Source organism: Miscanthus floridulus, chromosome 16, assembly GCF_019320115.1.
Source record: "Miscanthus floridulus cultivar M001 chromosome 16, ASM1932011v1, whole genome shotgun sequence".
In the NCBI taxonomy this organism is placed as follows: Eukaryota; Viridiplantae; Streptophyta; class Magnoliopsida; order Poales; family Poaceae; genus Miscanthus; species Miscanthus floridulus.
Window position 1 is genome coordinate 66,320,554 of NC_089595.1, and position 25,812 is coordinate 66,346,365.

Here is a 25,812-nt window from a genome sequence, read left to right on the forward strand (position 1 = left end):
TCTGGAGGTGATTGCCGAGATGTTGATGTTTCTGATCCAGGTCTTATCTGCAAGCGTACTCTATACATTTCTATTCTTCCTCTTGCTAATGGTGAAGATTAATGGTGCTAGCTCTTTTGGCCATTTCCCATCAAGCCAGACAGAGTACCAAAATAGGTCTTTCTCACCATTTTGCAACATGATTGAAGTAGCCGCATTAAACGACATGTGGTGTATGGAGAAGTGGTGAAAGTAGGTGTTGGAGACCAATACTAGGGTACCCAAAGAGGAGAAACTAATAACCATCAACATTGATTCATCCGAGCAGTCAAGAGCGCGACTGCAGCTCCAATCGACCCTAGGTGCGCAAGCTCTGCCTCGCCCGGCCTCTAGGGACGGGCTCCGCCTCGCCCGACACTAAGGTCGCTGGCTCCGCCTCGTTCAACCTTTGAGGACTGGCTCCACCTCGTCTGACCTCTGGGGGCGGGCTCTGCCTCGCCCAACACCAAGGCCGTGGGCTCCGCCTCGCCCGACCTCTGGTTGCGGGCTCTGCCTCGCCCAACACCAAGGCCATGGGCTCTGCCTTGCCCATCCTCTAAGGGTGGGCTATGCCTCGCCCGACCGTTGGGGGTGGGCTCTGCCTTTCCCGACACCATGGTCGCGGGCTTCGCCATGCCCGACCTCTAAGGGCTAACACCGCCTCGCCCGACCTCTGGGGGCGGGCTTTGCCTCACCCGACCCTTGGGTTTGCTCTCTGCCTTGCCTGACCTCTGAGGGTTGACTCCGCCTCGCCCGACCTCTGAGGGCGGGCTCCACCTCACTTGACACCGAGGCCATGGGCTCTACCTCGCCCGACCTCTGAGGGCGGGCTTTGCCTCGCTTGACACCAAGGCCGCGGGCTCTGCCTCGCTCAACATCTAAGGGCGGGCTCCACCTCGCCTAACCTCTGAGGGCTAGCTCTGCCTCGCCCAACCTTTAAGGGCTGGCCCTGCCTCGCCTGGCCTCTAAGGGCTGGCTCCACCTCGCTCAGCCTTTGAGGGTAGGCTCCGCCTCGCCCAACCCCTAGGGCTAGGCTCTGCCTCGCCCGACCCTTGGGTTTGCGCTCTGCCTCGCCCAACCTCTGAGCGGGGACTCCGCCTCGACTGACCCTAAGGCCGGGGGATCCATCTCGCCCGATGGAGACCCATACCGTCGTCAACCACTCCAGGTCCAAGCGAATGGGCCTGGGTCAAAGCTCTGACACCAGGGAGGGACCGGCCCACCCCGATATAACCTATGGCCGTCATAGGCCATACCTGGGGATTCACATTAGGAACAGCGTCGGGCGTACCGATGCTGTTCTGCCTAACCCTCGACAAGGACTGACATGCGCGTCAGTTCACCACGACGTCCGCCAGGACAGAGTGGAGTGCCATGACTAGGAGACGATGCCTACACATGGCACCAGTGATGGACAGGGCTACGGCGTGGAGTTGTCCTTGTTGACGTCTATAGGTTCGGTGGGACCCGCGTGAAGGAAAAGAAGGACCCGACGATACTGGAGGACTTCTTCTCCTTCTCATTCTCCTCCTTTCCCTCCACTATAACCCGTACTCTCCCTTGGCCTATAAAATGGAAAGCAGGACGTTCCATAAGGGGCATCGTAACACATCACATCGATTCAAACTTGAACTCATCGAACCCCGAACCAATCAGAACACACAAGCACATAGCCAAGAAGCAACCGAGCTCTCGGCACCCGTCCACTTCTCTCACTAGAGACTTGGGACCTATTCCTCTCTCGACCATTTGTAACCCATACTATGAACTTTCAGTGCTAGTAACACAAGCAGCAACAACGAACTAGACGTAGAGATATTCTGCCCGAACCAGTATAAACCCCGTGTCCTCTTAGCACACCATCCGAGCTAGATGCACAATATTAGAAATTTACTTATCGGTGGCAACTCGAAACACTGACAGTTGGCACGCTAGGTAGGGGACTTTTGCACGTCTCAACATCCATACCAGGCCTCGGATGGCTAGTCACAACCTTAGCTAGGTCCCGGGCACGCACGTGGGCTTCGAGGACCTGGACTTCATCGTCATGATGGAGGGAGAGTTAGCGATGGCTCCCACCGTCGTCTGACCTCTCCACTCCACCGGCCTCGACGCAATCACCGAGGCGCTTGAGGAGCTTAGCTGCACGCACCAGAGGCCCACGCCCCCGGAAGCGACCAACTCCTCGACTTCAACTATGGGAGGTTAGAGCGCTAGCTCGGCACCTTCCTGGGACCCCGACCGTCTCGGGAGGACCTACGCCACCTCACCTTCTCGTTCGCTAACATCATGGCATATCTTGCCGGAGGGGAGCCGCTCTCTCTGGAATACCTCATCTGGAGCGCCCCGATAGCGCTCCCATTCGGTCTCCGCAACGCCATAGAGACTGATGGCCACCCTGTGGCGCAATGCACGCCTCCATCCCCCATGAACGACGAGTTCATGGGGATGACCGAATATGTCGTGGAGTCTTTCCATGACCTCCTCGTAGAAGAATCAGAGTCATCCTCCAGCTCTGACTCCAGCAGGGGTAGCCATCACCCCTCTTGTGAGTGTTTCATGGTGGGTACCCCCAAGGGACACGTCGAAAGCATCCACGAGGAAGAAGCTACCCTAGCGAATGACGTCAACGATGAGGTCAGGGGTTGTATGGGCCCTGCCTTGCCTGCGGGTGGAGCAGCTGAAGGTCCAACACCAAGAGCTCGAGGAAGCGTGACTCTAGCTCGAGCAGGAACGCGTGGAGCTCGATCGAGAGATCAAGCGCCACAGAGACGGTGGGCGTGCATGCGCTATGGCCCACGATGTGAACCGGAGGATCATCGATGACGATCAAGCACTCCTGCACTTCGCCCGGGTGAGCTAGAACATTGCCGCTGCAGCGGCCTTGCTCCGGGGGCTTCCAGGGCCCACAACGCCCAAAGACCATCGAGCCCATCGTGAGATTCGCACGCTATTCGAGCATGCGGTGGCACAGCAGGCCGAGAGCTCGCTGTCTTGGCGACACGAGCTCGACGCTAGCCAGCGTATGCCCTCGGAGTGACTCGACAAGGACGCGTTAGTCCACCAGGCGCCACAAGGCGGCAGGCTGCGCACCGCGGTCTTGGTACATCAGCGTCTTGGCCGCAATCATGACGTGCATGACACCCTCGACGCCTATAGGCGTGCCCACGGTGATCCGAGGGAGGGAGCTAGCCACAGCTACCACCCTTGTTGCGGCAAACGCTACGACAGCGGTGAGGACCGAAGCCCGAGCCCCGGCCTACCGGGACCTCAGGCCTTCGGCCAACACATCCTCAACGCCGCCTTCCCGCCTCGGTACCGACCACCAACCAGTGGAGCAGATAATGATGATTTTATTATCCGCAATCTTCCATTGTTCCTGGCTGATTCGGTACGGACATGGTTGGAACACCTTTCGCCCAACACAATCCAAAGTTGGGTGGACCTGAAAGAGATCTTCGTGGGGAACTTCCAGGGCACGTACAAGCATCATGGGAACTCATGGGCTCTCAAAAACTACCAATAGAAGGCTAGAGAAACCCTCTATGGGTACATTCGGCGCTTCTCCCGATAGTGCAACGAGCTGCCAAACATCACCGACGCCGACGTTATAGGAGCTTTCCTATCTGGGACCACTTGCAAGACCCTGGTTCACAAGCTAGGACGTAAGGGTCCACGAACCGCCTCCAACCATCCCATCAAGAAGAAGAACAAGTAGCGGCGCGAGGCCTCGCTCGTGGCCGCTGTCGACCACAAGGGGGGCCAAAAGCCCGCGGAGGGTACCCCGGACCACTTCGAGAAGCTGCTGCGAAGGGCCTTGCCCGAACCATTCCTTCCCCATCAAGCATCTATACAAGGACGTAGGGGAAGCAGTATCATAAATCTTACACCCCGTTTGGATGTCTGCATTGAGGCCATGGCATTGGAATTAGAAATAGTAGACCCGAATTCCTCGTGTTTGGATGGTCTTGGCATTGGAGTCTGGAAACTGAGCGCGATTCCGCGTGGCATTCGCTTCACGTAGCACAACCCCGAAGGGATGCCGAGCCGAGGCCCTCCGGCTCTCGTCGTCTCCAACTCCGGCGCCGGCCCCTCCGTCCCTCGCAGCCAGCCCCTTTGTCCTCCTCGCCGGAGCTCCTCCACCCTCGCGCGCCCCCTCCACCCCACTCGTCGGGGGCCCTCAGATCCACCGAGACCTGCGGCGAGGCAGCTCCCTCCTCAGCGCCGGCGTCGAACTCTCTTCTCCCCCGTCACTGCTTCCCCTACCCTGTCGAGCTCCCTCCTCCCCCATCATCACCTGTCGCGGTGGGCATCCGTCCTCAGATCCGGAAGGGCCTGAGCTCGAGCTTCTTCGTGCGTCCTCTGCGCGTCGGGTCATGCCCGAGCTCGCTCGCGGCCTTCCTCCGCGCCGTGAGTGCCGAGCCTGAGTCCGCTTGCGGCCGCCTCTGCGTGCGCCGAGGGAGTGCCCGAGTCTGCTCGTGACGCGCCGAGGGAGCCCGCTCGCTGCCATCTTCTGCGCCACTGGGGTACCCGGATACTCCACGCGAGGGAGCCCGCTCGCTGCTATCTTCCACGGCAGCGAGGTGGGCACTACTGCTCGCGGGATCGCGGCTATCTTTTGCGCTGCCAGGGCCGTGTGATTTGTGAGGGAGGTGGGAGAAATCAATTTCATGATGTGCACATCCAAACATAAATTGGTATTTGCCAAGTCAATAGATTCCAGCCAGCAAATTGATCCACATCCAAACAACAGATTTGGTATTACAATACATTTCCAATACTAGTCTGATTTGATATTGGTACCAATAAAATTCAAGGGTCTCTAATATCTACATCCAAACGGACCCTTAGTATTTTCTATATATTTATTTGAAGTTAAGATTGTTTTGCTCAAAAGTAAAGTGACATTTTTTTTAGGGAGGGTACATATGCGCGCGCGCGCACGCAATAATAATGGACAACGCAGTCGTGGCAATCAACTCAGGGTAAGCTTGGAGTCGGCCACGATTGGGCTCCTCACGACGTGATCATGGTCATGGGACAACCAGCTCAGGGCCCCCTCGGCGATCTCCTGCTCGCTGCTGGCTCCGGCTGCGCTCACCGTGACCGTGAACGTCTTCCTCTCATTTACCTTGGTGAACTCCAGCTCCGCCGGCTCCACCTTGACCGTTAGGCCTTTCGGCGCTTCGATCTTGGCGGTGTAGTTCGACTTGGCCGGCCCGACGTTGGTCACCGTCCGGTTCACGGCGAACGCATCAGCTCGCAGCGGCACCAGTATCGCCGGGTAGTTCAGCTGCGCCCCGGTGATAGGCTCGACCTCAGTGCAAGTCAAGGTGGTGTTTCCGGCTATGGTTTTCAGGGCCGCCTCGCCGAGGAGCCTGCAGATGTAGCCAGCGTAGTCGCGGACGCCAAGGTCGTACACCAGGCCGGGGTCTACGGCCTTCGCCGGGACAACGTGGCCGGCGCCGACGGAGTAGAAGCTCGCCTTCCGGTGCTCCTCGTCCATGATCTGTTTGCCGTCGTTGTCGATGGCGCTGGACGTGGTCATGATGGCGGATTTGATCGCGGCGGGCGACCAGTCCGGGTGCGCCTTCTTGACGAGCGCCACGATGCCGGTGATGTGCGGCGTCGCCATGGACGTGCCGGAGATGACGTTGAAGCTGTTCGACTCGGGCCCCCCGACGGGCACCTCCGACGGCCACGCGGCGAGGATGTTGAGCCCCGGCGCCATGACGTCGGGCTTCAGCACGCCGGGGCTGGCAACGCTGGGGCCGCGCGACGAGAAGGCCGCCACGATCGGCGCCGGCTTCACGCCAACGACTGTGCTGTTGAACACGATCGTTGCCGTATGGTTGGTCGTGGACGCACCCTTCATGGCGTAGCCCATTATCTTGGTGCCGTCGGCCGCGGTCACCTGCGACATGGGGAGGTTGTAGTATTTCTCCAGGACGATGGTGTATCCGAAGTCCGGTTCGTTGATGAACACGACGCCGGCGCCGCCAGCCTCACGGACCGCCTCGATGGAGCTCATCGGTGGCACCGGTGTCTCGGTGTCGCACACGACCACCATGCCGGTGATGTTGACGTTGAAGTAGTCGCAGAAGTTCATGCCGTTTGAGTAGTACAGCGGATACACCTTGGAGCTGAAGTGCTTGTCCTGAGTCAGTGACTCACCTTCGAACATCTCGCCGTCGCCGAGCCGCACGCTGGCACGGAAGCTCCGGTCCACAGACCCGGCCGCCACCGTCAATATCCACGGCGCTTCGTTGGACAGCGTGGAGGGCAAAGGGCCACTGTTGCCGCCGGCGCACACTACGAGGACGCCCTTGGACACCGCTGCGAACGCGCCGATGGCGATGGGGTCCTTGTCCAACGGCGTGGAGACGCCGCCGAGGGACACCGAGAGGACGTCGACTCCGTCCTTCACGGCGGCGTCCATCCCGGCCAGCAAGTCGGACTCGAAGCACCCTTGGGCGTCGCAGACCTTGTACACGGCCATGTGCGCGCCGGGTGCCATCCCGGCAGCCGTGCCGCCGCCGCCAAGGCCGAAGGCCGAGACTCCTTCCACGAACCGGCCGGCCGCCGTGCCGGTGGTGTGCGTGCCGTGCCCGACGTCGTCGGTGATGGTGCTGTCCACGACGAACGACGCCGCGCCGATGAGCTTGTTGTTGCACCGAACAGGAGGCTGGCAGGCGCCCTTCCACCTGGGGGGCGGCGGCGGCATGCCGTCGTCGCGGAACGAAGGGTGCTTCTCGTCGATCCCGGTGTCCAGAAACCCAATGATCGTGCCCTCGCCGTAGCCGGTCGCGTTCCAGACGCCGCCGTCGGGAGTCAGCCCGAGGAACCCCGGTGTGCGCGTCGTCATGAGCGGCACCCTGCGTTCCGGGAAGGCCCGCACGAACCCTGGCTTCCTGGACACGGCCGCGAGCTCGGCGTCGGTCAGCCTAGCGGCGAAGCCGGAGAGCACGCTCGTGTACGAGTGGCGAACGCGGCGCGGGCGGACACCGCCACCGGAGCTCTGGAGGAACGACTCGTGCCACCGGCGGTGCGCGGCCTCGTCGTCTTCATGGGTTTGCGCAGGCGGAGGCTCGACCAGGACGATGTAAGTTCGGGCGTTGGCGTGATGCCCGGCGGCGCCGGTGCTCCGCGGCGCCGCGCCGTGAGGGACATAGCCCAGCACGGGGCACGCCGCGGCGACCAAGACAAGGGCGTATGCAAGGGGCAAAATCGTGAAGCGACCCATGGTTTGCGAGCACGAATTTGACATAGATAGCGTTTGGCGTCGCTGAAGCTTATATACTCCGTGGACTGGACCGAATGGTTCTCTGCTTGTTCATCTTGTCTTTGCCGCATGACTGCCATGCACGCATGCGTGATCCCAAGATACAGGGCAGCCCACCCGAGAAAGCATGAACATGTCAAATGCATGGTGAGTGCAATGCTTTCTGGACTCCTAATGCAACAGCATCCGTTCCGCTGCCATTGGGGGTGTTTGGTTTCTCCTCCTAATTGTTAGTCCCTATCACATTGGATGTTTAACACTAATTTAAAGTATTAAATATAGACTAATTACGAAACTAAATGCACAGATTAAGACTAATTTGCGAGACGAATCTATTAAGCCTAATTAGTCTATGATTTGACAATATGGTGCTACAGTAAACATGTGCTTATGACGGATTAATTAGGCTTAATAAATTCGTCTCGTGGATTACTGATGACTTCTCTAATTTGTTTTATTATTACTATACGAATACTTGATGTGACACCTCTTAAACTTTAGTCCCTTGATCTAAACACCTGAGATGCGCCACGGCTGAACCTTGGGTTTGTGTGTGTGTGTGTTTTTTTTTTGAAACATTTGGGTTTGTGGTTCTCAATGACCATTAGTAATGGGACTTAATTCTCGTGGCAAGCGCGGCGACCAAGAGTGAGAACATCCTAGGTCGTCGCCCACCAATTGCACATGCTATGATCATTAGGCTATCAAACTCATAAGGCCAGCCTCAGTAGGACTTTCATACGAGTTTCATCTGCACTTAGTAGGTTGCTACATAAGCATTTTCCGATGATATGGTAATGTTTTTATAAAGAGAGAAGAATTAAGTTTCATGTAGATAAAACACTCTTGTCTCGGTTTCCAACTCGATCTATATGGGCCATGTAATTAAAATGTCTATGAAACATAGAATGAAATCATAAAGAACTCTCTTTCAAATTATTATTCAATCTTTTCTAGTTTTCATCAAATATATACAAACAAACGCAGGAGCTTCTACAACAATCAACTAGTGTTTGTTAAATTCTTTACGAAATATCCTTATTGTATTTATTGTACTTGTTGGGCGTACCCAATGTAGAGAGCGGAGGAGACCTCGCATGTGCAATGCGAGAAGACCACGACTCGAACCCAGGACCTTCCGGTCACAGGCGGTAAGACTCTTCCGCTTACACCAGGCCCGCCCTTCTTTAATGTACTTGTTGACGGCAATATACTTATCTAAATCTTTTTAGAATTAATGGGGAAAATCCAGTCTAGTGTTGAGGCTGCCAGGCCGTTAAACGCTTAATGGTCCATTTTGGAAACTTAATAAAGGACATTAATTAAGTACAAATAATACTAGCAAGGCAAGTCTTAATCAAAGTAATTCTACCCCACATAGGATAAAAAGTTTGCCTCGCCACCCAACAATTCTCTTGATGATTTTATCTATTATAGAGACTGGATGTCCTCTCTCCTAAGTTTATCAAAGTGAAGAGATTATTAAGAGAACACCTAGGTATTTAATTTGGAGTGAAATGTATCGTACATTTCTAAACTTTCTAAGTGGTTCATTCGAAGTATAAATTTGGATCCATGATTAGACTTAGAGTGAACTTAAAATGAAACACATGAAAATTTGAAAGACCCAAATAATCACTTTTGGGAGTTCATGAACCCAGAAGATAATGAAAAAGAAGTTTAAGGAGCCACGGTACATTTCCTTCTTTAATTGGAAAGGATCCAATAGAGCAGTCAAACAATGTTCATATTTGGTCAATGTTATAGAAGTTTCGATTTAGGACAAAGCTAAAGTAACCTATAAAATTCAGAACTGAGGTAACAACAAATAACCAATAAGAACATCGATCGATGGAAGTACGAAATCGAGATCAGAAGTCTAGCACAATATCTAAAACAGATTAGTACACAACAATATAGTGCATGCTGGCAGCAGATAAACAGTCCAAACTTAAAGCGGCAACCACATAAGTTCAAAACAATATCAGCCCAACAAAGCTATATAGCATGACAGAAGTCCAGAAGAGTTCAAATGCACTAGTAATACGACTTGGGCATATCTAGTATCGCTTATACAGAACAGAAAGCATTGGGTCCACATTGTAATCATGCCCTTTCTTGTCGGAGCAGCACTCAGGGCATTCATAGTGCTCTATTCGCTCCGCTTGAGCCGCTGTTATCTTCACACATTTACCATGAAACCAACGGTCACACACATCACAACAAATCCAGAACCCATTTGCATGGTGTAGCCGCTGCCACAGCTTGCACAGATGGTTGGCTCAGTACCACAGCCTTCATCCTCATCCTCATTCTGTTCAACAACCAACCAATAACTCTCTGCATAAGAAAATTGGACATTACCATATTCCTTAGAAACAAAAAAGCAACATACCATCATACCATTTTTTCTAGACTGCATATGCGGCGATACGTGTCACTAGCAATGAGTGTTTCAAGAACAGTTTGCAGACTGTTCATCCTATCAGATAAACGCTGCCTGCTAAACAAAAATCATCAAATCATTGGTTCTGAAAAAGGGTTTCAGGTAGAGCTTTCATAAAAAAATGACATCAATGCAGCGCAAAATACTAATTACTGAAATCTGACAGAACAGTTTCAAGAACATAGTCCAACGGTTTTTCTAATTGAAAGTGAGACAATAATCCATGTGGATGATGCAGCATAAAAGAATCACTAATTACTGAGCTTTCTAAAAACATGGTGTTTTGGACATAATCATATCAAATAAGCCAAAGTTTCCATTTTGTTATAAAGTTTTTTTACTAGGTAATGTATGATGATTTGGGAAGAACAGAAGAATTTTGACACGAGGTATGAAAAGTCCATGCAATATTAAGCAACCATTACTATTGATATTAAATTTGTTTCAGATAGAGAGTACTTGCCAACTTTGGACATTTAATTGTCAAACTCGCTGCAAGCTGACAGCAAGAGTATGTTAAAGGTCTTATGTACTCACAAAAAAAGCCTAATCTAAATGTCGGTGTTTCGAACCGCCGACTAGTAAATTCGTATTTGCACGTCTGGCCCGGATGGTGTGCTCGGAGGACACAAGAATTTATACTGGTTCGGACGGAATGTCCTTACGTCCAGTTTGAGGCTGCTCGTGTTACCGGCACTTGTTTGTAGTAGGGGTTACAAACGGGTGAGAGAGGGAGCAGGTCCCAAGTCTCTGGTGAAAGGATCGAATGGAGTTGAGTCTAGTTGAACTCGTTCCGCCGTTCAGCCTGCCCTTCATGGAGCGTCCTGCTTCCCATTTTATAGATAAAGGGGAAGGCGTAGGTAACACGAGAGAAAGAGAGAGAGAGAGAGTAAAGCGAGGAGGAAGAAGGCCTCCGTGGTCGCGACGCCCTTCATCTCCTTTACGCGGGTCCCGCCGGTCCTATAGATGATGACGGGGACGGCTCCACGTCGCGACCCTATTCATCTCTGGCACTATACGCGGGCGTCATCAGCCGGTCATGGCGCTCCATTCCGTCCTGGCGGGCGGCGTGGTTAGCAGATACCCCCGTCGAAAGTCGTATGAGGATTAGGTAGCATAGCGCCGGCACGCCCGACACTGTTGGTGACGTGAGTCCTAAGGTATGGCCCGTCGTGGCCACTGGTCACATCAAGACGGGCCTACTACCTTTCTGGTGTCAGAAGTTTGACCCTGGGTTCGTACTCTTCGACCTGTAGTGGTTTGGGGTGGTCTGGACCCCCGTCGGGCGAGGTGGAATCCCCCTTCGAGGGGTTTGGCGAGGCGAAGTCCGCACCCGAGGGGTCGAGCGAGACGGAGCCCGCACCCTCGAGGTCAGGCGTGATGAAGCCCGCGCCCTCATGGTCGAGCGAGACAGAGCCCGCGCCCTCGGGGTCAGACGAGACGGAGCCCGTGCCCGAGGGGTCTGGAGAGACGGAGCGTGCGCCCTCCGGATCGGGCGACACAGAGCCCGTACCTTCGGGGTCGGGCGAGACCAAAAGACGCTCTTGACCATCCGGGCGAGTTAGTGTTCGCGGCCATCAGCTTACTTCTTCCAGGTATCCCTAATACTGATACCCGACACTAAATGAAAACATTGGTGCAAACTGTTTCACCCAATCAAATCTCTTCACACGTGCGAATAAGGCATCTGGTTAGTTTTTCTTTTGTATTAAGGATAGCTAAAAGCCAACATGAAAAAGGTAGAAATCTATTTTGCATATGCTTACTGTCACACAGTGTAATAATGGAACACGACTAGTAAGACCATCCTGAGAAGAAAATCCAGTTTGTGCTATTGCTAAACTATTATTTGTGTTGTTTTTTCCCCCAATTAATCAATTTGCAAAGGCGTAGCAATAACACTGAGCATGTAAGCACTACTTGATCGACAAAATGGTTGTAGTGTTTTACAAGAAGTGTAGGCATCAAGGATTATACTCCTTCTCACATGTGCATTTAAACTCAAGTGCAAATTATGAGAAAGCAGAAGGCAGGTGCATTCTGTGCTAAACCTCAATGTCTTCACTTGTCTGATAGTGATCCCACGTATTGAATTTAAACTAAAATCTCTTGACAGTATCTAAGCACAGTTAATCCTTCAAAGTATAAGATAATCTTTCATATACTTATGAAACAAATGCACACAGAGAGCATGACAATAATGCTCAAAGGATAACACAATCTTTCATACTCAAGAAACACATACAGGGCGTGGCAATAATGCCTGACGATATGTTGTTAGTGCTTGTGAGGTACTAGCTAAAGAGATGACATATCTTGGTGACTGGTGAGTTTTCAGAAACTTTTAGTCGACACTAAAATTCTTCTCACCTGCTCATTGTTCTCATACGTGATCCATAAAACAAAACTATTAGAACTGGGGTACACATATAATGAAAAGAAATAGGATAATACCTTGATCTAGTCTCCAAATTGGCACCGAGGAATGAGGAGATACGAATGAGCCATGCGTCACAGTGCATGGCGATGTGTCTGAGCCATTTTGTGGGTTTCATGTTGCCCTTCACTAGTTTGATGCCGAGCGTCGTTGGCTCAGGCTGCCCCAGCGACATGAACAACTTCTGCGGCCGCACCTCCCACCTCCCAACTCCCATCACTAGTGCCATACAGGATACAGGGTCTCTGCACCTAGAAGCCAAACAAAACCCATTCACTTGGCCACACGATCTCAAGCATTTGAGAAATTAAGAAAAGTTCGAGCGAGGTTTCTGATTGGTCCCACAAACAGTCACCCACCTTTGTTGCACTTACGAGAGAACGCCTTCTCATCTGCACAGTACACAAGGTTATAGTTTGAATGTTTGATAGTGACACAGCTAAGATTTGGGACATAGGTTGACCGTTGACATGAGATTGTCTACATATGACAGCACAAAGTATGCAGCAGCAGTAAAAATGGAATAGCACAATCACATAATGTTCCAGTAGTAGAGGTAGACAGGTAGCCAGCACAACGAAGTAATTGCAGAGAACTACAGGAATTTCACATTTTCATTCTGAACTTGTAACAAAGCGTCAAGTTTGAGAAATGCAGCCAAACGAACAATGACCAGTTGTCAGTTGTGTTTTTTATAATCCAACTGTGTTCTTCATCTTGTTGAGAAATTCCTTTTTTTTTCCCTTCATGTGGAAATAAACCTCAGCGCACCAGGTTGCAGTCTTTTAGAAGCAGATTGCAGATGACCAAGATTGTAATGCCTTAAGTAAAGCGTAAAAACAACTTTATAATGCTGATACTTGTTCTATCAGCACGCATGACGCATGAAAGAAACAAAAGGCCATGAGGTTCATCACTTCACGGTGAGTGAACAAACCAAAGCGAAGTTTAAATGACAGAAAAAGAAAAAGAAAAAAATCAGCACTCTTGTGGGGATCGACCGATCGAGGAACTCCTTCGGTTTATAGATCCATGAGGGGCAAGAATAGGAAGAACGACGAGGGTGCTTGTTATACCTGAGGTGAGGGCGCGGATCAAGGCGGCGCGGCGGCAAGCGAAGTCCCTGAAGATCCACTCCGCGGTGTACGACGACGGGCAGAACGCCGCCGCCGCGGGCACAGGGGGAGGCGCCTGCGCCTCCATGGGCGCTCCCGTGGCCTGGCCGTGCAGGAGCGGATCGGCTGGTAGCAGCGAGCATGGAGCGCTGGTGAGCAGGGGCGGCGGAGGAGAACCCGTGGCCTGGCCGTGCTGAGGATGGTCTGGTAGCGCCGAGCGTGGAGAGCTCGCGAGCAGGGGCGGGGAAGAGTCCATGCTAGCCGCCAGCAGCCCAGCACAGCAGCGTCGAGCAGCAGGCCTGCGCAGGCAGCGGATGCAAGACCGACGCGTCCACTCCTGTAGAAGGAAATGGCAGGGGAAGTTGTGTTGGGTTGGGGTGTGTAGAGTCTCGTTTGTGACGGCCTCACGGCAAAGATGCTGCACCTCTCCGGTTTCCCTGTTGTGTGAACGCTTTTTTTTTTCTTCTTCTGCTGCTGTATGTATTTGCTTTTACTCCCTCGTCTCAAAACAATTGTCCATAGCTCGCTTTCCAAAAAGTCAAATGTTTTTAAATTTGACCAATTATTATATAAAATAATATTAATATTTGTGTATGTTTAAATAAAATTATTATGAATATTCCATTATCAATGCAACGATACTTAATACACATCATAAGTATGAGTTTCTTTTATATTTGGTCAAACTTAGAAAGGTTTGACACCTCGAGAAGCAAAGATGTGCATTTATTTTGGTACAGATGGAGTACTTTCCTTTTCCCCTACTGTATATGACCTTCATTGGCACCCATTGTACAATCATCTAAGGTCTCGTTTGGTACATCTAATCCATCACCTTTACGAGCTATTTTTGTGTCAAAAAGAGTAAAATAAAATTGCTCCTAAAATCCGCTCTCGGTGTATGTAGGATATGTGGTGACCTCTTGTATCTCTCCCCCCCTTCTCCCTCTCTCTACTATATATATGTAATGGTTGGAACTAGCTCAAAGCCTAGTCGAACACGGCAGCGGAGCCCCTAGATCCAACTTAGGGCGGCCTCCTACACCAGTTCAATCACCGGTGATGGGAGGGGTGCTAGGGGGCGGATCTAGCTAGTGGCATGACGTATCGGAATACAATGAGGTAGATTCATCAAGGCTCATGGCACTGGTGCGCTGTGGTAGCACGAACATTTGGGCGGCGAGGCCCTATGGATGGGCTCGTTGGGCCTCATCGACGAGCTTCCTGGATTTTATTTGTTTTTTTTGGATTAACAGAGGCAGCCATACAGTATCGCCTCTGGAAATCTATAATTAACACAAATGTTGAACCTTGCCTACCTTTGTTAACTCATTTTGACCAACTCTAATAATGGTTACAGTGGCGGTGTCATGTCTCACATACTAAACTTGTGCATACTGAAGTTATCATCAGTGATCAGTGCTGCAGCAAATTTTACTAAAGAGGTACAAGAACATACACAATTAGAAAACACAGCTAATGATGCCAAATGAAAACAAAAATCCCACCATGAGATAATGGAGTTCATACAAACTCAGTCTGTCTAGTATATCTTGGACAAATTTGATACCATAGGGTCTAGTAGTCATGACCAACCGACCCTCTCATAGTAGCAATCAGGACACTCATAGTGTTCCTTATGCTCTGCTTCACTAGATGTTATATTTACACATTTTCCATGGTACCATTTTCCACACTCGTCGCAGCTAATCCAAAATGTGTTTGCCTTGTAGCGACTATCACAACTAGCACAAAAGTTGTTATCATCATTTGTAGCATCCTCTTCCGCCTCATCCAGCACTTCATTGGCTTCAGTAGGACCACTAGATCTCTTTTTATAAGAAAAATTAAAATCAATATGTGTTTAATTTGAATGTAAACAACTTATATTGTGTATAGCTCCAAACACAAGCCATACCTGCTCTTCTATAAGGTATACCTCTTGTTCCTCCTCCACCACCTCATTGGCTTCATCTGGGCCACTAGATCTCTTTTTACAAGAAAAAGTTAAGTCAGCCCTTGTTAGATTTGAACCTAAACAACTTAATTTGCACAGCTCTAAACAAGGCCAGAGTTTCTATGAATATACAAGACATGTACCTTTTCTTCTACATGGTACAGTAATATTTCTTGGACTGTTGGCAGATCGATGATCATAGCGAACAACCGACCCCTACAATACAAAATTATTTTTATTAGTGAATTGGCAATGGCCAGAGTTCCACATACACAAACTTGAAATAAAAGCATGGCCAACCATTTAGTATTACAATGAAAGATCAAAGTTCTTGAAGAACATATGGCAGATTAATTTCTTATATCCATGTAAATATCAAATTCCAAAAGAACCACTTAGTTTTCTAACTAAATGTGTAGTGATGTTGAGGATAGTCTAATAAGCTAGAAAAAATAAGCATAACAATAATCCAAATAAAAGAACCAAACAACACTACTACAGAATAGACAATCCCTATTAGCCTATCACTGTTGGACAATTTTAAACCGATAGTGATCGGGGTATCACTGTCATTTCATAAGCAATAGGTCAATCACCGCCAGATTTAAAATTAACCGGTGATAATAGGTAACTATCACCGTCGGTTGGTAATACAACTTGCAGTGAAGCGTTGGCACTGTCAGTTTATATTACCAACTGATAGTGATCATTTGATCCTAGACCTGAAATATCTTTTCAATCCCATTAACTTCCACTAACATCCACATACCACACTCCACAATCTGCACTATCTGGTTCTCTCTCCCCTCTCTCCCTCATTCTCTCCCTCACCCTTTTCCTAGAATCTCCTCTCTCTCTCTCTCTCTCTCTCTCTCTCTCTCTCTCTCTCTCTCTCCCCACCTTCCATCTGTTCTCCTTATCGCGGGTGGGCAGCCCCAGTGGCCTCCTCCTCCTCCTCCTCGTAGGCGGTAACCCTATCACGGGGATGCGAGCACGACGACATCATCCCTAGAGGTCTCCTCTTCCTCGTGGGGAGGTGGCCCCGGCATGGGTGCGTGGGCCGTCGACTCAGCGCAGTGACATCCTCACCAGTGGTCTCCTTCTCCCCTTCGTTCACATCCTCCTAGCGAGTAGGTGGCCTCGGCATGGGAGCACTGGCGAGGTGGCCTCCTCCCCTCCTCTCTCTCTCTCTCTCTCTCTCTCTCTCTCTCTCTCTCTCTCTCTCTCTCTCTCTCTCTCCTCCTCTCGTCGGGGCTGCGGGCCCTGATGCAAGTAGTGGATAGTGGTGAGCAGATCAAGCGTGAGTGTGGCCTTTGCATAGAGCCGCGGACAGATTGGTTGATATTTTCTAGAATATTTTAAAGGTCGGCACTGCCAGTTCTAATCACTGCCAATGATAGCCTCTCCCATCATTGCCTATTACACACTACGGAATCCAAATCCATTGCAGTAATAGGCTTTAGAAACCGGTAGTGATTGGAGTTTTTCTAATAGTGGAAGTTTTTTCTAATATAGTTTTTCCTAACTATGATGAGCATAAGAATTTAAGCTGAATGATATTTTTCTTGCAAAACATAATTTATTGTCGCAGCATACATGTACACATATACTAACCCCTATGAGCCCACACGTGTACAACCAAGTGATCAATTAGAAAGAAACAATACAATAATTGGTTACAGTTTTATCCAGTATATAAACATTGTAGACAAATATGCTAATAATTAGTGTCAGCAGGTTGACAAGAAGTGCTATAAAAACAATTATCTATTTCAAATATGAAGAAATCATATAGTCTAATATTAAGACATAATCCATATTCTATGGAACTATGTCCTTAGTATCATTTGTATAGCAGGTGAACATGCAACATTGTTCTATAAGCAAAGCCAACTATCTACACAATTAAGCTACCCTGTTTTATAATTAACATATTATTATTAAGTGTATCAGTGGAAACAGAACGGATTAATATATCATGCTCCGATGCAGATGTTGAAAAAGATAAACTGATATCATGTACGAAGAATAGTTAAATGCTAACATCAAAAGTAAAATCTAGTTTCAACACATGTTCCAGGTTATACACTTATCCATAAGTTCCACTTCACTAAAATAACTGTATATAATTAGCCATGATACCACACATGTAGAAAAATGTTTTCTATCTTGCTATAAACTATACATGACTATATGATTTTAAACATTACTAAAATATAGTAAGGAATTGAAGCAAGTGTTCAGTTTCCCATACATGATCGATTTTGTTTATCATTTATTTTTTGAACACCATACCTTCTCATTAAAGAAGAATATAAAGAAATTACAAGAGGGGTCCCAAGGACATGACCACACTACAACAGAGACGCCATGGAGAACATAAAACAAATTACCATCAGGCAACACACCCCTCCTATGACTGACAGAAGGAGCTGCAGCGTAGATGTTGATTGCATGTACTAAGAGTAGTTAAATGCTAACATGAAAGTAAAATTTAGTTGGTACACATGTTCAGTGGCGGATCCACGGGGGGGGGGGGGGGGGGGGGGGGGCTAGGGGGGCAGCAGCCCCCCTGTGAGAGTGATTTTCCTTTGTATTTACTGTAGAAAAAACGTGATTTCACCGTTAATCTTCGACATTTGTTCTAAATCTCTATTGATTAGCCCCCCCACGAGGTGCTCATCTTGGCTCCGCTAATGCACATGTTCCTGGTTATATTATTCATAAATTCTATATTTCACTAAAAGAACTGAATACAATGGGTCATGATGATGCCACAGGTGGAAAAATGTTTTCTGTCATGCTAAACATTATAGAGATAGCGTAAGAAAGCAAGTATTGTTCCATTTTCTATGTATGATTCTGTTTAACATTTTTTCTCAAAGATGCAAGAGAGTTGCATGCCATTTCATAGAAAGTAAAGAAACTACAAGAGAGGGCCCCCAGACAGATGACAATATACAACAGATGCGCCATGCAAAACATATAACAAACTATCATCATATAACCCCCTCCTTTAGGAAACTGATAGATGCACACTACAGCTCTCCATCCCCTTGCCTATTGCTTTTGTTTAACAGGATATATGAAATTCACCTCATTAAGAGCAAACTATATATGAGCAAGGGACAGATGCATGTGCTGGAACCATATTTCTACCTGGAATAATGTGCATTGTGCCTGTACTCCACAAAATATTTTTAACATAGTAAAAAAATACTTTTGTGACACTACATTTGAAATTTATTAATCTACTCATATGATATTTCAAATACCTGAACCTAACATATAGAGAAAAATGTAAGCGTTGCTTGAAATGGTTGACTTAAAGACAGACCAAAACGTCTATGACTAGAGGGAGTACTAGACAATGAGATAAAAATCAATAGATGTTTTTAAAAATTGTAACTGTCTAGAGATTTCATCTAATGAATTGATTATCACCTCCTCATAATGCATCAGATAACATGTCTAAGACATAGATATATATGTTTAATTAATGAGCGAAGTAATAAAATACCGTTCTGTAGCTGTCATATATGAAGCAGTGAAGTGAGAAATGTTGATGAGCCATGCATCGCTGTGCACAGCAACTTGTTGCAGCCACTTGTGCCGTTCCATCGTGTCCCTCACTATGTTGATGCCGGGTGCTGGCTCAGGCTCCGGCGTTGGCAGCTCCACCTCAGGTGGTTTCACCTCCCAGCTCCCAGTCCGTGCCGCCGTACAAGTGTAGGGGCTGCATACCTACAATAATAATAATATAATAATAATACAATAAAAAGAAAACGTCCTGTTCACTTGATCACCTCATTTCATGGGGCCAGAGAATTGATATTGATCATATCCCACAAGCACTCACCAGGATCACATTTTTGAAAGAATGCCTCCTCATCTGCATACCCATACACAAGCGGGCTCTCGTTAGATAGTGAGTATTAAAGCATTTTTTAAATATTTTTTGAAACGACTATATTTACTTGACAAAGCAGAAAAACAGCAACGCGCTAGTATTAAAACATTGGTACTTCGTCAGTGTAAGTGCGTAAAATAGAGGCCATGAGGTTATTCACATAATTATTGAGATGAAGTCGAAATTTAGAACCTGGGCATGCAAATTTCTGGTAGACATGCATGTAAAAGAAAAAAAAAAAGAGAACAAGCTTGTAATTGGAACAACTGAATGATCGAGAGCAATGCCTGTAACACCGTGTATCGTAGAAGCTTCTGAAACTATTACTGTACATTGCTCACACGAAGGCAATTGCACTTGCACTGTCTCCACCAGAATATGCCAAAAATATGCATGAAAACCTAGATGAGGTTTGTATAGTGGCATTGATGTTCCGGCAAGGACAGCATCCCTGGAAACTTCTGAGGATGTATCCTCATGGATAGCAAGCCTTGTGTGTGCTCAAAATAAGGGAGTGAAAGAAATGGATGGTGATCTGCCATTTGGATTCAGCAAGCAAGACGATGAACGAAGGCTTTAGTGTTACTGCTGGCTGGCATACCTCACCAGTAATAGGGCCTGATGGTAGCATCTTTTCAGGGTTTAAGCAGCATGAAGAATACAAGGTCAAGGAGATAACTTGTCTCTCAGAGATCCAAGCTCTTCTAACTTGGAAATTGTCAGCTTGAAAGAACTGGTGGATGAAGGTTCAGTCGGAAATTTTTTTTTGCACTTGTTGCACTGTCGGTACCTGGATGCAACAGTACATCTGCACCGAAGCAGTGGTAGAACTAACAAAATAAAACGGATCGGATAGTATGACGACCTTGCTAACCAGATCCAAGACATTGCAGAGTGATGAGCTAGCTAGAAGAATATAATCGAGAAAGACATGCACAAAGGTCGGAGGCTGATTCTCGTTTACTACCTTCGGTGAGGGCACGGATGAGGGCTCCGCGGCGTTTGCTATAGTTGTGGAAGATGCTCTCCACTGTGTAGGGCGGCCTTAGAGCCAGAGCCCGGAAACTGGTCGGCTGGCGCCTCCAGTGGGCACCAGATTCAGACCTAGGAGGAGGGCCCGGCGACCTCCTCTCCATGGCCATGGGCACGTCCACGGCATGGGCACCTTGCTGATCTGTGCCTTGTCGCGGCGACAGCGCGGCCATGGTGGGGGTGGGCACGTACACGGCATCGGCTGCACCTTGCTGATCTGTGTCTGGTCGACAAGGCCTCCGGCGAACGACACGGAACTGCTCTGGGGAGATTTCGTCGTCGGAGGTGTTGGAGCCGGAGTCCATGGAAGGCTGCGAGAGCGCGCGCGAGAGAGAGAGAGGCGGAGAGTGTGAGGGGTTCCGAGGTTTGGCTCCCTTCCTCCCTTCTGTGTCGCGCGCGCCGCCGGAGAGAAGTGGAGAGTGTGACGGATCTCTAGGAGGATTTGGGCAACTCGGTCGGGACCACCTGCTGTGCCACGCTTCACGAGGAGAGAGGCAAAGGAGCGGGGCGGTGGTGATAGACTGACAGGGTGGCCAAGGCACTCACGCTTTCCATGCGTGGGACCCGGCTGGCCTCGGAGGGCTGCGGGCGGCGCGAAGATGCTGGGAAGGTTGGTAGGCCGTAGAGGAAGGCTGGTCGTCTGTGGTCACTGGTGACCTGCTGCCGTTTCTTCTAGGAGTAGTAGACGCCAACTTTGAGCTGTGATCACATGGATTTGCCTTCCGTAGCAGCTGGATTACAATAGGCTCCCACATACGAACACTGGAGTATAGTTATGGCTGTAAATTTAGTAGAGTTATTAGGCGGCAAGTAAAAAATTATTCGCACAAGCAAATAATGTAAGTAAAAAAGAAAGAGAAAAAAACTAACACTATTAACAAAGCTGCCGTCACAATACAACCGGAGTAGTAATACCCCTTCACAACCAGAACCAATACAAACAATAAACTAGTTGTAGGCATGCAGGTGTGCGCTTAAATAACCGGGAGGGAAGAAGCAAGCCGCCATGGCTACCGAGGTCTCTTCACTCACTACTGCAATAAAGGATTTGTAGAGATGGTCAATTCAGGTGTCTAGAGGCTGCAGGTGAAAAAAAAAAATCAGCCCCTTCCGCTCGCCACGGAGCCCTCGCCTGTGATGCCTCCTTCGAAGAAGAACCACAGTGGTTGTTTTCCCGGATGAATTAGCTCATCCCTTCCTTGGCCCACCAGCGGCGAATCTAGACTAAACTGCTGCCGGGGTCGCACAGATTCATGAACTCAATCTGATGGGGTCGTAGCTGGCCGGAATACGCGGGGTTCCACTGATTCGTACAAAGTTATCGGGGTCGCATGACCCCGACACATGCACTGTGGCTTCGCCACTGTGGCCCACCCCTAACCACCTAGCGCCACAGTCTAGTCCCTACAGGCCGCCACATCGTCCATGTGTCCACTGCTAGTTCCTGCTTCATGGACGCCTCCACCATGAGGCTGCACATCTGAGAGAGAGGAAGAGAGACTGAGGGCCACAGTTATGAGAGGAGAGAGGGATATATGGAGAGAAGGGGAGAGATGAGGGGATCAGCATGCGCTCAGATGTCGCTGCCCCCCGCGGGAAGAAGGGTTCAACACTTCAACTTAAGAGTGCAACATCCTCACCTGTGGCCTGATGGACGAGGGACGGGCCAACGCCACACGCTCGGAGATCCAGCTGGAGCACAACAGTGGCAGAGATGGTAGCACGGTCTAGAGACAGGTGTTAGCCCACACGATCAGTGGCTCAGGGGAATGAACCACTCACTAGTTTTACCGAGCACCCGCTAGTGTTGCCGAGCACCCACTAGCTAAGCCGACCACGAACAAGCGTTGTCCGTCCCCACACACTATGGCTAGAGGTTGAAGAAGAGGGAGAACAGAGTATACACACACAGTACAAGACACCAGCGTTAGCCGAAGCCCTGTATGAGAGATGATAAATCTAAACTCTCTTTACTAAGTTGCCGTGGCAGTCTACTTATACAACTCTATCCATCTAGTCCTAGTACAGCGCACATGCTGCAACAGTAACTAGATAACACAGCAGGACTGACTTCTGTGCCTGTCCCTGCATGTGGCTGCAGTGCGGCAGGTGAGCCGTTCGACGCCTGCCTCTGATAGCGGCTACAGTACCACATCAGGAGGTCTTTTCGGCGCCGTCTTCTCTTGCTGTGTGTTCACACAAGGAAAGCGGTAGATTATTCTAACAATTCTTTCCCTAATCCTACTGCTATCCCTTGTACCCTCTCCATGCCGATCATCTCCTTCAGCTTCGTGAGTCGAAGACGTCCGAGCGGCTTGGTGAGGACGTCCGCGAGTTGCCGACCAGTTTCGACGAACTCGATGACGATCTGCCCTCCATCGACACAGTTCCTGAGGAAGTGGAACTTCACGTCGATGTGTTTGCTCCGGTTGTGCAGAACCGGATTCTTCGTGAGGGCGATGGCAGGCTGGTTGTCCACCATCAGTGCTGGTGGGTGAGCTTCCGCACCGGTCAGCTCGCCCAACAGCTGGCGTAGCCACACAACTTGGCACGCCGCTGTGGCCGCCGCTACGTACTCTGCCACATACATAGATAGCGCCACCACCTTCTGTTTCAGTGACAACCATAAAATTGGGGCCGACCAGAGGAAGACGAGTACGCTAGAGGTGCTCCATCGTCCGTCGATGTCCCCCGCCATGTCTGCATCGCTGAACACAGTGAACTGTAGCCTACTCTCGCCGGTCTTGGGAAAATGATCCCTTGATCCACCGTCCCTTTGACATAGCATAGTAGCCGCTTTACCGCAGCCCAGTGATCCTCTCTGTGATCCTCCATGAAGCGACTGACGTAGCCTACGGCGAACGCAATATTCGGTCTCGTGTGGACTAGGTAGCGTAGACCGTCGACAATGCTTCGGTAGAGTGTTGCATCCACCTTCGCCGCAGTACTGGCCTTCGTCAATTTTAGCCGCTCCTCCATCAGAGTCATGCATGGCTTGCACTCAGCCATGCCACTCCGCTCCAACAGCTTAGAGGCATACGTGCTCTGACTAAGCATGAGTTCCTACCTCCCCTGTCTCACCTCGATGCCGAGGTAGTAGGAGAGTGCGCCGAGATCGCTCATTCGAAAATGAGCCTCCATCTCACGTTTGAAGCCGTTGATGTCCTCCGTGCGCTCGCCGGTGACGATTAAGTCATCCACATACATGCCGACGATGAGCTCCTCCTTCCCCATCACTGCGTGTAGAGCGCGTGCTCGGTTGTGCACCGCTAAAACCCAAGCTCGCCCAGCGTGGCGTCAAGCTTGGCGTTCCATGCTCATGGGGCCTACCGCAACCCGTAGAGCGCCTTGAGCAGTCGGAGCACCCTGTGCTCCTCTCCCTTGACGACGAAACCTAGAGGTTGCCTGACGAAGACCATCTCCGCCAGCTCACCATTGAGGAAGGCCGATTTAATGTCCAAGTGATGGACACACTAGTCCTTTGCTGCTGCCAAGGCTAGTAGCAAACAGACCGACTCTATGCACGCTACTGGCGCAAAGACCTCCTCGAAGTCTATGCCCTCACGATGAACAAAGCCTTGGGCGATGAGGCACGCCTTGTGCTTGACCTTGTACACCCACTTCAGGCTGATCGAACATCATCCTGGAGGTGGATCGACGAGCTGCCATGTCTCATTTTCCTCGATCACCTTCATCTCCTCCAGCATCACCCATCGCTAGTTTCCATCGCGCTCGGCCAGCACGAACATGGGTGGTTCCTCTGCACTGACAAGTAGCGGCTCTTGATCATTGAGCAGCTGACCAGCCAGTGCTGAGGGTCCTGCTCCTCCGATGATGTCGTCTAGCCTATGGAACCGCACCTCCTCACCTTCGTGGAAGGCATCCACGAACTCAGTGATGTCACCGGAAGGTGAGGCGAACTCGATCGGCGTTGATGGAGTTCCATGTTCCACCGGAGTGCTCGGCACAGCACCTTGAGTGCTCGGCACTCTGGTTGCAGTGCTCGGCACTACTTCTAGATAGCTCATCACTACTACTGCAGTGCTCGACATCACTGTAGGAGTGCTTAGCCTCAGTCTTGGAGTGGTCGGCACCACTACATGATGTCTTGGCTCCGCCACGGGAGTGCTCGGTACCCATCCTAGAGTGGTCGCCACCACTGCAGAACCTCCCGATGCCACTCCTGGCATGCTCGACATCCCTCTAGGAGTGCTCGGTACTCTTCCCCGAGTGCTCGGCATCCCTCCCGAAGTGCTCAGCACTACCCCAGGAGTGCTCGGCCCTACCGCTAGAGTGCTCGGCACTCCTCTTGGAGTGCTCAGCACCTCTTCCCCAGTGTCTCCACCACCGTGGATGACCAAATGCTCGACGACGAAGGTGTTGGTGAAGCCGCCAGCTTCCCCCATGCTCGGACTGCTCCAGTCCCAAGCCGCCATCTCGTTGAACACGACGTCACGCGAGACAAGTACCTTGTCTCCGCTTGGGTCGTAGAGCCGGTATGCCTTGGTACCCTCTGCGTAGCCCAGGAACACCATCGATGTGCTCCTGTCCTCCAGCTTAGTGAGGATCGACTTCGTCTTCCTGATGTGGCCAATGCAGCCGAATGTCTAGAGGAAGGACACGCTCGGCTTGCACCCATACCAAGCTTCGAATGACGTCTTGCCCGTTAGGGCCTTGGTCAAAGCGCGGTTGAGGATGAACACCGTTGTGGTCACCGCCTCACCCCAGAACCTTGCCGGCATGCCTTTGGCCTTCATCATGGATCGAGCCATGCCGACCACCGTCTGGTTCTGCCTCTCCACCATGCCATTCTGTTGTGGCGAGTACGACGCAGTATGGTGTCGCACCACACCCTGATCCGCACAGTATGCAGTGAACTCCACTGAAGTGAATTCGCCCCCGCGATCAGTCCTTAGCATGCAGAGCATCTTGCTGCTCTCGGCCTCCGCGCGCATCTTGAACTTCTTGATCGCCGCCATCGCTTCGTCCTTGCTCGTCAGGAGTTGCAGCCACATGTAGCGACTACAATCATCCACGAGCAGGAGGAAGTACCACCGACCACCATTTGTAGCTGGCATCATCGGCCCATAGAGGTCGTCGTGGACGAGCTCGAGAGCATCCTTCGCGCGATAGTTGGCCACCTTTGGGAATGGTAGCCTCCTCTGCTTCCTGACTAGGCAGCTGTCACACAGCTCGCCTCCGTGCTTGATGTGGGGTAGCCCTCGGACCATCTTCTCCAGCCGACCAAGCGGGTCAAAGCTAAGATGTCCGAACCAGGCATGCCACATCCATGGTTCCTCGATGTGCCTTGCCGCCAGACACACCGGCTGCTCTACCTTTAGGTCGAGTAGGTACAACTGGTTCAGGGAGCTCTTCACCTTGGCAAGAAGTCGCTGCTCCTGGCCCCTGATCCTAAGGACTCTGTCCTTGATCAGTACCTCGCTACCACACTCATCCAGCTGACCAATGCTGATGATGCTAGAACGCAGCTACGGGATGTAATATACATCCGTTAGCGCGCGGTGCTTCCCATTCTGGCACCTAAAGATGATGGTGTCGCGCCCTTGGATAGCCACCCTTGAACCATCACCAAACATCGCCATCAGGATAGTGGC

The 25,812-nt window shown here is 50.3% G+C and overlaps 1 protein-coding gene and 1 pseudogene across 1 annotated transcript; both read right to left on the reverse strand.

The window, feature by feature from the left end:
* Positions 1 to 4,757: 4,757 nt before the first annotated feature.
* LOC136513775 (subtilisin-like protease) lies at positions 4,758 to 7,261 on the reverse strand. The gene has a single exon (XM_066507743.1). It carries the CDS (start codon positions 7,259 to 7,261, stop codon positions 4,994 to 4,996), a length of 2,268 nt encoding a protein of 755 aa, XP_066363840.1. The 3' UTR covers positions 4,758 to 4,993.
* A 1,991-nt stretch (positions 7,262 to 9,252) lies between these two features.
* Positions 9,253 to 13,584, reverse strand: LOC136511453 (PHD finger protein ALFIN-LIKE 2-like; annotated as a pseudogene).
* Between the last annotated feature and the right edge of the window lie 12,228 nt (positions 13,585 to 25,812).

Excerpts from the sequence above, each read along its gene's own strand:
- LOC136513775 (XM_066507743.1), bottom strand. The coding sequence starts at position 7,261 with ATGGGTCGCTTCACGATTTTGCCCCTTGCATACGCCCTTGTCTTGGTC.